The sequence below is a fragment of the Saccoglossus kowalevskii genome, chromosome 18 (genome assembly GCF_978046115.1).
Source record: "Saccoglossus kowalevskii chromosome 18, keSacKowa6.1, whole genome shotgun sequence".
In the NCBI taxonomy this organism is placed as follows: domain Eukaryota; kingdom Metazoa; phylum Hemichordata; class Enteropneusta; family Harrimaniidae; genus Saccoglossus; species Saccoglossus kowalevskii.
This window is the reverse complement of record NC_140658.1, coordinates 8,877,351-8,892,330: the sequence shown is the minus strand read 5'-3', so window position 1 is coordinate 8,892,330 and position 14,980 is coordinate 8,877,351. Positions and strand designations below refer to the sequence as shown.

Here is a 14,980-nt window from a genome sequence, read left to right as displayed (position 1 = left end):
GCGCGTTGGAAATAAATAAAACATCTGTTTTAGTATGTTGTGACAGTCTCATCAAACTCTTTTACTCGCGCAATATAATTATGTTATTTCCCAAAGCACTTATATTTAATACATTGACGAAAAACACCGCAAGGAAAATGTAAATCAGGCTTATAATTACTAGTAACTCTACTCGAAAGCAATGTTGATCACTGTAAAAGTGGATAAATTCGAACCGTCATCAAATTCAAAATTCAAGCGATCTCTTTGAATGTCAAAAATAAACTCGATGTTTAGAAAGACAAAAACAACAACATATTAGAGTGCAAAAAAGCTAGCAGCAAAGAACGAGAAGTGCATGTGGGAAAGCGATGAGTGAATTAGAGAAAAATTATGCTGATGTGAGAACAAGCCATATACCCGCGAAATACTCGCTAAAACATCGAGAAAATGTGCCATTTCAAAGAGCACCCTTACAAATAATGTCTGCGATTGTGTGAACATGATAACGTGCAAACATGGAACAGAGCTCGTGGTCCACCAAGGAAACTTAGCGATGACGCAGTTTTAGATGTATACAGCTGTTGAAAACAGAGACTCCTTCGATCTCATATAAGCAGGTTCACGTGGATGTATCATTTTCAACTTTTACCAACAACGCTATGATAATAAAGACATTGTGAAATTCTTTTGTTTTTATGTAGAAAAATACAGTAATTTTACCAAGTAAAATCATATTTATTAAAATTGTTGTTCATACATGAGTTGTCGAACACACTACATAGTTTGTAATTTCATCCAGCTCCTTTCAGTCACGATTCAAGACAAATAAAAGGCACAAATATAGATAATATAGCCAATTATTTTTTTCTGTAATATTCGTGTGTAATCAGTAATTATGGAATACATTTCGTTATGAATTATTCTTAATATCAATTTCTAAATTATCTTGTCAAAATCAGGTTTTTTTTCAGGGTTTTTCCCCCAAAACGAAAGAATTTCATAATGTCGGAAACGAGAAGTTTTTGTTGTTGTTATTATTGTTATTTATTGGGAACGGAAAGTCTTTATCGTAGTGCTTCGCCTCGGTTGACAATGAGCTCTTCGGGTCGCTAAAACTGTATGTGCACCTCTGTTGGGGTGAACATTTGTATTATTATACTGAATAAATCTTAGAACAGAAATGGTGGCACTCAATCATGGCAATCTTCCAGGTCATCGTTAGAAAGATTTTCGGAGGCAAATTTAATCTTGAAGGATTGCAGGAAATTGACCCTTAACGATTCATATTTATGAATTAATCGGGATTCAGGTACCATAGTGTTTATAACAGTAAAAAAAAAAGGTTTTCGTGGGGGATTTTTCATGCAAACATTGTGAATGGTTCCCCGACACTGATTCCTTTTTAACTTTCAATTTTTCTAAGACGCGGCAAACCCTGCTCATGACCGGAGACGTCGTCGAGATGCAGGTGCGATTCCTCTTAGCAACGCGTTCTATTTATTTCCAAAGCGTGTGGTCGGCGCCTTTGATTGCGTTTATTTTGTTTTTTTTATTCACGTAATCTATCACTGGCAGCGTTTGTTTTGTCGCGTCTCACAACTTACAACAGAATTCGATCAAGCTGCCTCACCGACTTGTCCAAGCTGACTTTGTTTTGACTGTAAGTGAACTACGTACAGCTCATGAAAGTATTTCGCCCAGAGTTCGCAAAAAACGGAATACCCTGCAAACTTTGAATCCTTTATTTTATAACGAGACATTGGGCGCAAAAATAAAAACCATAATTGTAATTCAACAAGTTTATGTAACGTGTTAGTCCGCTTGCCAGCCGCCTAGTTAAAAAACGCGATCTCCATTGTTGTCGGCTTCGACAACTTCGGACAAGTAAGATGGGCGCTGGCCGACATTACATTTGCAAGTATTGTATTTGTTTGACAAATTTTACACTGCTGTCATTCTATAACAATCGATTGGTCGTTTTTTTTCACAGTCTTACTATTCCTGCAGATATTCTTCAATTGTTATAGGTGCCATAGATTTACATAACTACAACTTGACCCGTGTTAAACCCAAACCATGCGTGCATGACAACCGTCACCCTACACACGGTTACTCAACGAATACCGTACTCTACAGTAGACATTTTTAGCTCTCCACCAAAAATTGAATGGTTTTATTTCATATTAGTTGTGTCTGTGTCAGTGTCGTATTTGATTTCACATGTTTGGTTCGATCTTGTTTATGGTGGACATTATTGCTACGCGTATGTATTATTACCAATTTTATATGGCCGTGTGATCCACCGTATTTTTTCAACGGTCGTTCTATAAATTTCTGATTGTATTTATTCTTATTTTAACATCATAAAAACAAAAATGACACACTTGTACATGAAACAGTAGGTAATGAACTGTAAATGCGGGCGGTTGCTCTGTCAGGCGAGCGAGCGAGCGAGCGAGCGATTGCGCGAGCGGCTACTTCCGGATTTGCGCGGTCGAAAAAAAAGCGGAAATTGCGCGGTCGAATTGAACAAAGCGAGCGAAAAAAAAGCGATCGAAATCCGGAAGCGGGCGGGAGGCTGGGCGAAATGAGTACTGTAACTTAGACCACAAGTAGTAGTTGTACTTTGTGACAATACAAATAAGACAAATGGTGATGTTATGAATTTTGAGCATTGATAAAGCATTTGAGAAATAGTGCATAAGAAGTTGAGAGAAATCACCAGACTCCTACCTGGGTTTCATCCAAGCTGGTCTTCTCGGTGTCAGAAAAAGATGAAATGAGATTTAATTGTGAAAAGATAAAAGAAGAAATTATCAAAAGGAAGTAATAAGTCAATGATTAGTGTTACTATGACAACAGTCAAATAACTGTTTTTATGCCATTAAAAATGAATAATACTCTTATTGCAAATTACAGTGCAGTCAATAATGCTGTACAGCAAAAAAGGTGATTAATGCATGCAAAAACATTAAATCTGTTGAATGCCATAATTTTTTACATTTGTATAATTTGTATATTTTTTTATCAAAATGTTTGGAAAAAAATGAACGTTTATCTGTGTGAATTATGGCATTTAACAGTTTAAGCAAAAGTAACTAGCTCCTGGATATGGGTGCAGTGGGTATGAAATTGGTGCTGTGGGATAAAGTGGAAAGGATATGGGTGCAGTGGGAAGGATATGGATGCAATAGGCAGGATATGGGTGCAGTGAGATGTGATGAGCTGGATATGGGTACAGAAGGGTGTAGTGGGCTGTATATGGGTTCAGTTGGATATGGTGTGATGTAAATGGGGTGTAGTGGGACAGAGTGATTCTGTGCAGTGGGAAATACCTTTGCTTTTTGCAGCTGTTCTTTCACTTCATCTGGTTCTACTGCAACTGGTTCTTTCAGCTGGCTTGTTAACTCCTCTTCAGCTTGCTGTAACCATGGCAACACTGCATCCAGAGCATCTTTGTACTTGAGATGTTTATCTAGAAGGTCACTCAGTTTCTGACTCTGCTGGTTTCCTTGCTTTTTCAGTTTGTCGTATCGGTCATTGACGTCCTTCAATGTGTCTTTGATGACAGGTGTTTCTGCATCTTCAACATACTCCTTGTTGAATTCCTTCGGGAGAGCTGATGTGCGATAATCGACCAGATTGGTCTTATATTCCTGTTGGTGACAAATAAAGTTAAACCATGATGTCATATACTTTAATGGACAAAACATGTGTCAACCATGATCACACATATGTACGAAACTGAGAATTAAAATTTCGTTTTATAAAGATAATTTGTACATAACTTATGTGGTTACCATAACAACATAACTCTTAATCACAAATTTAGCTACAATTTCAATTTTCAATATTTTTTTCTGAATACTATATCCCACTATATTTAAATATATTTAAAAACGTACCTTTGTATTTTCTAGATACTTCTGACCACTCATGTTAATGAATTTTAAGTCAGCTTTATGATCAATGACGTCTTCAGTGAATTTTTTAATGTCTTCATTCTGTTTTTTCAAAACATCCAGCTCTTTCCCAGTCTCGTCAACTGCATTTTGTAATTCCTTCTCTTTGTCTGTCAGCCATTTATCAAAAGTGACATGTTCTTGTTCAAACTTTTTCAAGTCGTCAACACCAGATTTCAAAAGCTTGCCTCTTGTTTCAGACAGGACACTGACAACATCATAACGAGCTTTCAAACTCTGGATATCGTCTTCAAGCTTCGCTCTGTCATGGCTGCTCAGTTTATCTCCTTGGGTAACCAATAGTTGTTGTGCAGTCTGTATAGACTGCTGAGTCGGTTTCTGTTGTTCGGTGATGTCCTTCTGTATTGTCTGCACAAGAGAATGGTTGAAAAAAAATCAATTCCCTTACAGATTTTAAAGTCGTTTGTATTTACCATAACAATGTAATATTTTATGCCAAATTATTTTGAATTTCGGAAATTTCTTAATAAATTTGTTAGTACCGTAATAATATTGTTACATTTTCATCGTACCTTATTGTTATCATATTGTTCAGTAAGTGGCTTAGACTCTTCATTCATTGGTTGTTGAGATCCGAGTGTCTTCTCAGTTTGTTTTACCCATTGCAGTATATCATGAATAGCCGTAGCCTGTTTGGTGTATTTCTCTTCAAGAGCAGCCTACAAAAAGAGACAGTACACATAAAACAGAGTTTGCAAACAGACCAAAATCTGATGCAATGCAATGCAAACAAAACATGACACATATGCCATGTTTCTCATAATTTTGTCGACAGCAGGGCAACAAAGATGGCAGAATAAAATCTTACCTTTTCAGCTTTATCAGCTTCCAAGTGTTGCAAAGTGTTCTGTATTTCTTTCAATCTGTCCTTTGATTTATCATCAACATCAGCATAAGTCTTCTGCAAGTCCTCAACAGTCTTTTGTAAACCAGCCTGTTGAATAGGAGTCATCTTATCACGATTCTCTTTCAAGAATCCAGTGGTATCCATGACGACATCCTCCACAGGTTTCTTATGCTCGTCAATGTCATTTTGAACATCCTGAGAAAAAAGGACAAATTATGTCAGGCGAATGATGTATTTATCTGATTATAATTATAGTTAAATCACCAAATCATAGTCAATATCATCAAATCGTAATTTTGTCAATTTTAAACTACCTTTTGCTCATCCAATTGTTTCTTCAAAGGTTCAATTTCAGACTTGATTGGTTGCTGTGACTGCAGTGTTTCTTCCACTGCTTTGACCCATTCTATCATTGGTAGCAATGCACCATTCTTATCGTTCACACCCTGTACTGTCTCAAGCATGGTGTCCAAATCCTGGTCACGGTTTTCCAGTTTGTCACTCAGTTTGTTGTACTTATCTGTCAGATCTGCAATCTGTTTTTGTGGTTCTGTTTGCTCTGTTGATACAAAGAAATCTTACAACATCAGTCACATGGCAATGTATAAATATATAAAGAAAAAATATTAAAATAAGATGTCATGTCATTTAGTATTAATAATTATAATGTTGTATATTCACCATCTAACAGCTCATCACTACTCCCACCATCAGATAGACGTCGCCGGACACCAGAAGCACTTCGTCCTGGTACAGGCTTAGTAGATGCAACTCCGGCTACTTCAACTGATCGCTGTGGCTCAATCTGTACATAATCGTCACCTGGTTTTGTCAGTGAGTCGAGTTGATTGCCAAGTACAGTGACTTCCTCTAGAGTTGGTTTGAAGTCATCAACTTGTTTCTTGATTGGCTATAATTTGAGAATAAAGAATGTACATTACATTACGCATAGAAGGACATTACCAAAATCAGTTTTAAAATAAACTGATTAAGTATAGATATTGGGTACTAAAACATCCACAAAAATGTTTATAGTTCTGTCAACGTTTTGATGGCTAATTGAGTGGGAAAAGTGGGTTTGTCTACACATCAAATTTGTTTGTTGTTGTTGTCTGTTTATTAGTTATTGCTGGCTCAATGTTTGAAGAGTAATAATTAATTATTAACAAGTTGAACATTCACAGTGTACATTGGTATATATAGAGAAGCCTGTATAAATAGAACAGCTTTAAACATGGTTCTGTTCAGTTAAGTTTCACTCAAGTAAAGTTACTCATAAAATGTCTTGCTTGTGTCTTTGCATAATCGTAAAGCGTGGATTAAATGCGTTTTCCCTTTTAGAATCTGAAGGTAACCTCACTAATGTCTCACTCAACTGTTCATCACCTGCTTCTCTATACCATAGAATGGAAATACATTTGATTGATGAGACAATAGAACTTGGATCTTCATTGCATATCACTGTGCATGGTTGCACATCTCATAAATTACACATACTAACCTTAGTCTCTGTAATCTGTTTTTTCAGTGTATCTTCTTCGGCTGCTACAGGCTCCAGTTCATTCAGCTTCTTCTGTACATCATCCAAGAACTTATCAGCATCTTCAACGGCATCGCTAAACTTCTTCTGCGCTTGTTTTCTGTCTTCCAATTGATCTTTTCGCTTCTTGAGCGCTTCTTCCAATGCTTCCCAGTTCTTATCCACGTTGTCTAGAAGTGTTGAAATCATGGCTTTGTTTTCGACCTCTGGCTCGTCTACAAGACCTTTGCCAACATCTTTAATATCCGCATACAGTGGCTTGTAGTTGTCAACATCCTTGGTAATTTCCTATACACAGGAAGATTAACATTTTGTTAAATATATGAACATTTTTTTATTGCAATATAATAATTGCCACACAAAAAATCAAAATTTAAATTAAAAAATTAAAAAGAAGACATACAAGAATCCGAGCATCGAGATCCAGTAGTTCCATATGATAAACTTCTGAAGAGTCAAAGAATGTCAAAGTTGGGAGAAGCCAGTCTTCCAATTGGTCAACTTTCTCCAACAGGTCACTCAGTCTATTCAGCAGACTTTGTAACAAGTCTTCCCTCTCAGTTACGCAACTCAAGACCACGTCATATCGCTTATTCAGATCATCCAATTTAGTCTGTATGTTCTTTGCCTCAGCTAAGTCACTGTTTTGGATCAGCTCCTTGGCAGAGTCATTTACAGACTTCACGCTGGGTTTGTGGCTTTCAACGTCCGAAAGTATTACCTGTAAAAATGGAACAATATTTTGAATCCCTCTCATTGAACAGTTTTAATTGAGAACACTACAGAAGTAATACTAGTAATCTAATAAACCATTGCATTACAAACTCTGGTGACTCAAAATTTGTATCACTTTTTTTTTTTTGCTTTGGAGTGGGCGAACAATTATACACTACACTACTGTGGGTAGAATTTTTAAAACTTTCATGCGACTGAAATCCAATCAAAAAGCCTAAAACAAGGTAGATTAATTAAGTCATCTACCAGTTTGCTATTGAAGACACAGAGCATTAATGGTACCTTGATCTCCTTAAGGTGTGTGATGAGAATTTCTTTCTTGATGACAATCACCACAGTAACACATTTTTTAACTTTTGGTTCAACCTCGTCCAACCATTTCAAGAGTGCGTCCAAACCATCCTGTACTCCCTGGGACTTTGTGAAGGCCGTCTGTAAAACGTTACTTCGTTTCGACACTTGGGATTCCAAGCCATGATATTTGGAATCTGCATTCGTAATAGTCTTCTCAATATCGTCCTTCAACTCTGGTTGTGTGTCACTTAAGTCCTTGCCTGTAGTCTTTAGTTTGTCAACATCTCTTCCACGAGAAACTAAGTCATCATTCAAACCCTAGGCAGAAGAAGAATAAAGCGGTTTGAATAGATCCTTGTATAGTGATTTGTATTATTATGTTCACATAGATTATGGGTGACATACAATGCTTTGGTTGTCAATGTGATGATATCAAAATCTACATACCTTTAGTCTATCAATCTGTCGTTTTACGCCTTGCGGCTCAGCACAGACTGGTTCCTCCACTTGTTGTTTCACTTCCTTCTCTTTCAATTGTAACCATGGCAATACGGCATCCATGGAATCCTGGTACTTGTCATGTTTCCCAACCAGTTCTTGAAGCTTGTCTGAGTGTTGTTTGGTGACAGCTTTCAATTTGTTGTATCGTTCATTCATGGTGTTCAGTCGGTTCTTGATGATGTTGGTGTCCGGTTTCTCGGTAAATTCCTTGGAAATATGTTTAGGTAAGGTTGCACTGCGGAATTCAGCCAAGTCTTTTTTGTAAACCTAAGAAGGAAGCAGATAGGTTAAAATACAAACATATTTAATATTTGATACTTGACCATTCACTGTCCGCATATCTTGAACTAAAAGCGTCAATTTAAATCAAAATAAGTATGGAAATTTAATTTTTAAATTCACTGGTGCTTCCATACCTTGGCATCATCCAGGAATTTGTGACCCCCTGAGTTTAGAATCTTGACATCAGCTTTGTGGTCCATTATTTCTTCATTTAGCGCTTTCACCTTCTTGTCTTGTTTCTTAAGATCATCCAATTCTTTGGCAACATCTCTTGCGAGATCGTTGATAGTTTTCTCAGCTGACGTCAACCAATCCTCGAATGTTGTTCCATCTGTTTCATGCTTTTTCAAGTTATCCACCGCTGGCTTGAGAAGCTTCACCCGTATTTCAGTCTGCACAACAAGAACTTCATAACGTGTCTTCATGGTTGTGATTTTTTCAACAATAATGACCTTGTCCTTCTCTGGGATTTTGTCGGCTTGTTTAGCAAGAAGCTCGTCAACAGACTGCGAGGTGATGAAGATTGGTTGTTGATGAGCGGTGACATCATCCTTGACCTTCTGAGCTGTGTCTTTCTGATTGGTCAGTGGTTCAGATTCTTCGCTCATTGGTTGCTGCGATCCAAGTTTGAGTTCAGTGGCTGTAATCCATCTCAGCAGATCGTCTATCGCAATTGTCTTTTCAGACAAATCTTTTTCAAGTGCAGCCTAGGACAAAATCATGCCATTAGTATTAGCCTTGTATTAACATTATGATTTGGGAGTTTATTTTCAATGCAAATTTCAATGACTGATGCAGACAAGAAAGTTGAGTGTGGTTTGTTATATTCACCACAAATTATTGAGAAAAGGAAAAATAAATAAGTTCCCTTATCTATCAAAAGTTTTAAATCAATTGAAGTATACCAGGCTTTCTAAAATTATGACAAAATCCTGAACAAAAATTTAATTTCGAGCAACAACTAAGATAACACTTACTTGTTCTTCTTTGTCTTTCTGTAATTGGTTCAATAATTTCTGTAATTTTTTTAGTCTATCAGTTGTCTTGTCTGTGATATCATCATAGCCATCTTTCACATTTTCAGACAGGTTCTGTAATTCTTCTCTTTTATCTGGAGTCAATTTGTCCCAGTTTTCACGCAAGAATTGCTCAGTAGATTTCACTGTGTCAGCTATTTCAGGCTTCCGTGATGTGACATCATCTTGGATATTCTGAAAGGAAAACCATCAAGACATTCTTAAAAATAATATTTTGCATTGACTGGCAACGATCTTGAATTTATCATTTTAATAATAGCAGCCATCTAAAATTATTCATTTTAATTACCATATTTGTTCTATTAAACTGACTGGAAGCCATTTTGTATTTATCATTCCACCTATATTATTGGCAGCCATTTTGTATTCATCATTCCACCTATATTATTGGCAGCCATTTTGTATTTATCATTCCACCTATATTATTGGCAGCCATTTTGTATTCATCATTCCACCTATATTATTGGCAGCCATTTTGTATTTATCATTCCACCTATATTATTGGCAGCCATTTTGTATTTATCATTCCACCTATATTATTGGCAGCCATTTTGTATTCATCATTCCACCTATATTATTGGCAGCCATTTTGTATTTATCATTCCACCTATATTATTGGCAGCCATTTTGTATTTATCATTCCACCTATATTATTGGCAGCCATTTTGTATTTTTCATTCCACCTATATTATTGGCAGCCATTTTGTATTTTTCATTCCACCTATATTATTGGCAGCCATTTTGTATTTATCATTCCACTTATATTATTGGCAGCCATTTTGTATTATCATTCCACCTATATTATTGGCAGCCACTTTGTATTTATCATTCCACTTATATTATTGGCAGCCATTTTGTATTTATCATTCCACCTATATTATTGGCAGCCATTTTGTATTTATCATTCCACCTATATTATTGGCAGCCATTTTGTATTTATCATTCCACTTATATTATTGGCAGCCGTTTTGTATTTATCATTCCACCTATATTATTGGCAGTCGTTTTGTATTTATCATTCCACTTATATTATTGGCAGCCATTTTGTATTTATCATTCCACTTATATTATTGGCAGCCATTTTGTATTTATCTTTCACCTTATATTATTGGCAGCCATTTTGTATTTATCTTTCCACCTATATTATTGGCAGCCATTTTGTATTTATCATTCCACCTATATTATTGGCAGTCATTTTGTATATATCATTCCACTTATATTATTGGCAGCCATTTTTTATTTATCATTCCACCTATATTATTGGCAGCCATTTTGTATTATCATTCCACCTATATTATTGGCAGCCATTTTGGATTTAACATTAGTCCGGTACATTTTCTAGAACTCATTAATGTAATAATGTAATAAGTCAAAAATACAATATAACCTTCACGTCAGTTTATTACGTTGTCATATTTCATAACCACATTATAAAATATCTAATTTCTGAATAATATTACCTTTTGTTCATCTAACTGGTCCTTGACTGGTTCAAGTTCATCACTGATGGGACTCAGTGACTTCAGTTTATCACCAGTGGCAGAAATCCAATCCAACATTCCTTGTGCGTCCCGAGTCTTGGCTGCAAGGCCATTCGCAACCGTAAGATTGGAGTCCAAGTCCTGTTGTCTCTCAGAAAGTTTACTGCCAAGATCACTGTACCGATCGGCAAGATCAGAAGCCTGTTTCTTTGCTTCAGATGGCTCTGTAAGATAAAGTATGAAATATGATGCACTGATTTGCTTTCAGAACAATAGACCTTGGCCGCCAAGATCACGATGAAGGAAGCCACAGGACTTGTTTTTGACCATCAAATACAATATAATGTTCAATTCTCACTAGTCATCGTGTCCACTATTAGAAATACTGTCACCATGGTTACATAGATAAGAAGAACAAGGGAACGGGATGATGGAATAGAGGATTAAAATAGTTTTGTGACTCTCTCGCTCTCAGCAGCCATTTTGCGTCTAAGGTGTAACGATGATAAAAGCATCAAATTTAAGACTATGACAACAAAATAAAATTGCATTTTTTGATTTTTTGAAGAAGGAAAAAAGACAGACCCTGATTAAAAAAACAAATGGGCAAAATAGCTTAATTTTCATCCTCCCATATACAAAAAACAATTCATGAAGTGTTATTGTTGACTTGTTTGTCAGTCAAGCATTGGCCATACATCTCACGGAATGTATGATAAATTGTAAATAGCCCTATAACTGAAAACATAGTATAATAGAAAACAGCCAAAAAAATTAGAATCTCATTTATTTCATACAACTCTCACCTCTGAGAAAATCTTTAGCTGGAGTGGCTTGTACTTGTGTTACAGCAATTGGTGTGATTTCCTCATCTGGAAGGCTTGCCAGAGTTGAAGACCGTCTGTGTGGTACAATGGTGGCCTGTGTTTTAGGTTGGGATATTGCATCTAGTTCTTTACCCAACTCAGCAACCTGGAGAATCTTGGGCTGAAATTCTGTATAGTCCTTCATCAATGGCTGATTAGAGAAATAAACAAAACATAGTCAATGTGTGCGTTTCATCATTGTTACCATAACAACCAATAAAAGCTATGACAACCAACTCTACAATAACCATAGCAACGTACCTTGTTTTCTTCTATCTGTGCCTGTATTTTATACACATCATATGCTGCTGGTTCAAATTCGTCTACTTTTTCATCCATTCCATCTAGCCATTTTGTCGCAACCTTGTGGGCACTGACAAATCTTTGCTTAGCATACTGTCTGTCATCCGCCTGTCTTCGTTTCATATCCAATGCATCTTGCAATGCTTCCCAGTTCTTGTTCACGTTGTTGAGAATTTCAGAGACTTGTTCAGTGTCATTAGCTTTTGGATCTTTCAGAAGTTCGTCTCCATGTTTTTTCACCTGCTCGAATTCAGGTTTTTTAGATTTCGTCTCACTTGCAACATTCTGAAAACAAATAATTATAGTTTATTGTCAATTTAAAGAAAATTCATTACACAGTGTGGTCTGGTGAAGAGCATAGTGCCATGCGCTGTGAGCGCAACAAATGCATGGCACAAGAGACAGACTACCGGGAATAAATTTTCGATAATCACTATATATATCATACTCATACCTTCAGTTTTTCATCTACCTGCGGTAAATCCAACTTATCCAACTCAACACCTTCCAAAGTTTCTAGAGTCGGTAAAAGCCAGTCTTCAAGTTTGTCTGCCTCATTTATAAATTGCGCTAACTTATCCAGACGACTCTGTACATAGTCACCATGTTTCTTGACCAACTCTTCCTCCTTGTAGAACTTCACATTCAGATCATCAAGTTTGTCCTGGATCGTCTTGGCTGCATCTGGTGGACTCTCTTTCATTAATTTGGCAGCTGAGGTATTCAACGCTTCAATGCTTGGTTTGTGGCTCTCCAAATCAGACTGTAAAACCTATAGTAGAAAAGGCAAAAATGTTAGTGGTGTAAACTTGACGTAATACTGTAAAACAATTTATTTTAATGCACTGACTTTTAATTTCACTATTTTGATGATTTATACAAATTCGCTAGGTTTTAAGTTCACAAACTTGGCAGGAAAACAATGAGTTCTCTTATAATTTCACATGTTCACATGGATTTAATTTAGAGAATTTTCCTTATCAGCTATCCTCACACATACTTGGCCAATTTTTATTATAAGAATTATAAATTTTGTCATGAATTTTATACTGTATGGCTTAAGGTTCATATAATCTCACTATTATTTTTTTTTTTGCCTTTACCTTTTGTTGCTGTGACAGTGCCGTGAGTGGATCTTTCTTAACCACAACTGGTGTAGCAACAAGATGTTCAATCCTATCATGCAAATCACTTGACCACGTCAGGAGTGTATCAAGTCCATCTTGGACACCTTGCGATTCGGTCAGTGCAGTCTGCAATACGTTGCATCTATCCGTCACCTGTGATTCTATCGCCTTGTATTTATCAGTCACATCAGTTATCAGCTTATCAACGTCCGATTTCATTTCCGACTGGACCTCGACAAGTTCATGACCAGTTTCCAGCACTCTGTCAACGCGAGGTGCTTGTGAGATTACAGCATCATTCAGATTCTATGTAAAAAAAAATTTGTAAATATTTTTGTTTTTTTTAACTCTTGTTAACACTGAGAATGTAAACATGAAAGGAATTTTGTAACTTGATATATATGAACTTATAAAATCATGAAAACTTGTTAACAAATAATAAAGATGAGAAGACCACTTGCCTTCAACTCTTCAATCTGAACTTGCACTGCTGCAGGATCTGCTGCAATAGGCTTCGTCACGAGAGCAGTTAACTCCTCTTCCTGCGTCTGTAGCCATGGCAACACCTCATCCACTGCATACTTCAAAGCAATATGCTTCTCCAGAACATCGTGAAGTTTCTCGACCTGTTGTTTATTTTCAGTTGCCAGTTTGTTGTAATCCTCATTAGTCTTAGTGAGTTTGTCTTTGATGACGCTCTGCTGAGGTGCCTCCGTGAACTCTTTGTTGAACTGCTTCGGAAGAGTTGAGCTACGGAACTCAGACAAGTCTTTCTTGTATTCCTGTTATGTGAGACATACACAAGATAGGGGATTTAGTAACAGCTTCTCTGATTGGCCAGCTTGTAAAGATTTGAATGTGCAGCAAATCAGAGGCAAGTTTATAATTCACTTCCTGCTCAATTAATGGGCAGCAACATGTAATTAGATTTAGTATACAATCAAAAGAACAATTCAATGTGTCCAAAACATTATTATTGGGATCTGTGAACTTTTTTAGTAAAATACTAAAACAATGGTAAACCTTATCTGGTCAAGTCAATGTATATGTAAATGAGGCTGGCAGGATAGGAGTTAATTATCCTAAGATATCAAGTTCTTGTTACAAATAATTAAGGAGTGAATCACCTTTAAACTGCACCTACTGACCCAATTACTAAAGAGCATGTAAATAAACCAACATTCCATCATACCTGAGCAACCTCTTTGACTTTCTGTCCTTCTTCATTCACATTATTCATCTCCTCGCGATGTTTCTCAACATCCTTAGCGAACTCTTTAATCTTTTCAACTTGTTCCTTGACAGCTTCGGGAGTCCGACCCAACTCCTTTGTTATGTCAGAGAGGGTATTTTCAGCATCACCGAGCCATTCCCTGAAAGTGTCATGATCCTCTTCAAATTTGATGAGTTCTTCTGATGCCGTTTCTAATTTCTTGACTCTTGTTTCCGACTGAGTGAGGAGGACATCGTAACTAGTTTTCAAATCTCCAAGAACCTTTTGTAGTTCTTCCTTGTCTGTGTCACTGAGTTTGTCTTCCTCCTTTTCAAGTAGAAGCTGAGCTGATTGAATGGTGGCAGTTATCGGTTCTTGGTGCTCAATGACATCTTCCTGAATAGCCTGTTAAAACACATGTAAAAGGGTTGCAATATCTGTTTTTTGTGTCATGTGACTTTTCCATACATTGTAGTCATGACTGTGTCTCTTTTTTGTTTGTTTCTGGTGCTAATTGCAAGTGACTGTGCATGCCAGTCTCCCAAATCTAATACCAGTATTTGAAATGTAGTGCAGACTGTATCCTGATTTATACAGCTGAGTATACAGTCGGAATTGAGATTGAACCCACAACTTCCTTGAAAACAGTTACAAGGGTCCACGAACAGTAGACGTGAGGACGAAAGAGAATAGAATACTATTTGGGATGCAAAAATAAGTCACATGGCCCTCTCACACTCAACGAGATCTGTCTCCATTTGTAAATAAGATGTGTTGATAATATATTCA

General features: G+C 36.6%; 1 protein-coding gene across 1 annotated transcript in view; it reads right to left on the bottom strand.

Moving 5' to 3' along the window:
- Window positions 1-14,980, bottom strand: part of dst (dystonin) — a 125,566-nt gene that overhangs the window by 72,704 nt on the left and 37,882 nt on the right. The window contains exons 56-75 of the mRNA XM_085492638.1: window positions 14,171-14,596; window positions 13,440-13,760; window positions 12,955-13,284; window positions 12,306-12,623; window positions 11,810-12,136; window positions 11,489-11,699; window positions 10,662-10,906; window positions 9,142-9,375; window positions 8,299-8,871; window positions 7,829-8,149; window positions 7,370-7,699; window positions 6,756-7,073; window positions 6,314-6,640; window positions 5,494-5,722; window positions 5,127-5,371; window positions 4,774-5,007; window positions 4,478-4,624; window positions 3,888-4,313; window positions 3,318-3,638; window positions 2,716-2,736 (exon numbers count right to left, since the gene is read on the bottom strand). Of these exons, the coding sequence (XP_085348764.1) occupies window positions 2,716-2,736; window positions 3,318-3,638; window positions 3,888-4,313; window positions 4,478-4,624; window positions 4,774-5,007; window positions 5,127-5,371; window positions 5,494-5,722; window positions 6,314-6,640; window positions 6,756-7,073; window positions 7,370-7,699; window positions 7,829-8,149; window positions 8,299-8,871; window positions 9,142-9,375; window positions 10,662-10,906; window positions 11,489-11,699; window positions 11,810-12,136; window positions 12,306-12,623; window positions 12,955-13,284; window positions 13,440-13,760; window positions 14,171-14,596 (5,904 nt within the window). The remainder of the gene's footprint in view (window positions 1-2,715; window positions 2,737-3,317; window positions 3,639-3,887; window positions 4,314-4,477; window positions 4,625-4,773; window positions 5,008-5,126; window positions 5,372-5,493; window positions 5,723-6,313; window positions 6,641-6,755; window positions 7,074-7,369; window positions 7,700-7,828; window positions 8,150-8,298; window positions 8,872-9,141; window positions 9,376-10,661; window positions 10,907-11,488; window positions 11,700-11,809; window positions 12,137-12,305; window positions 12,624-12,954; window positions 13,285-13,439; window positions 13,761-14,170; window positions 14,597-14,980) is intronic.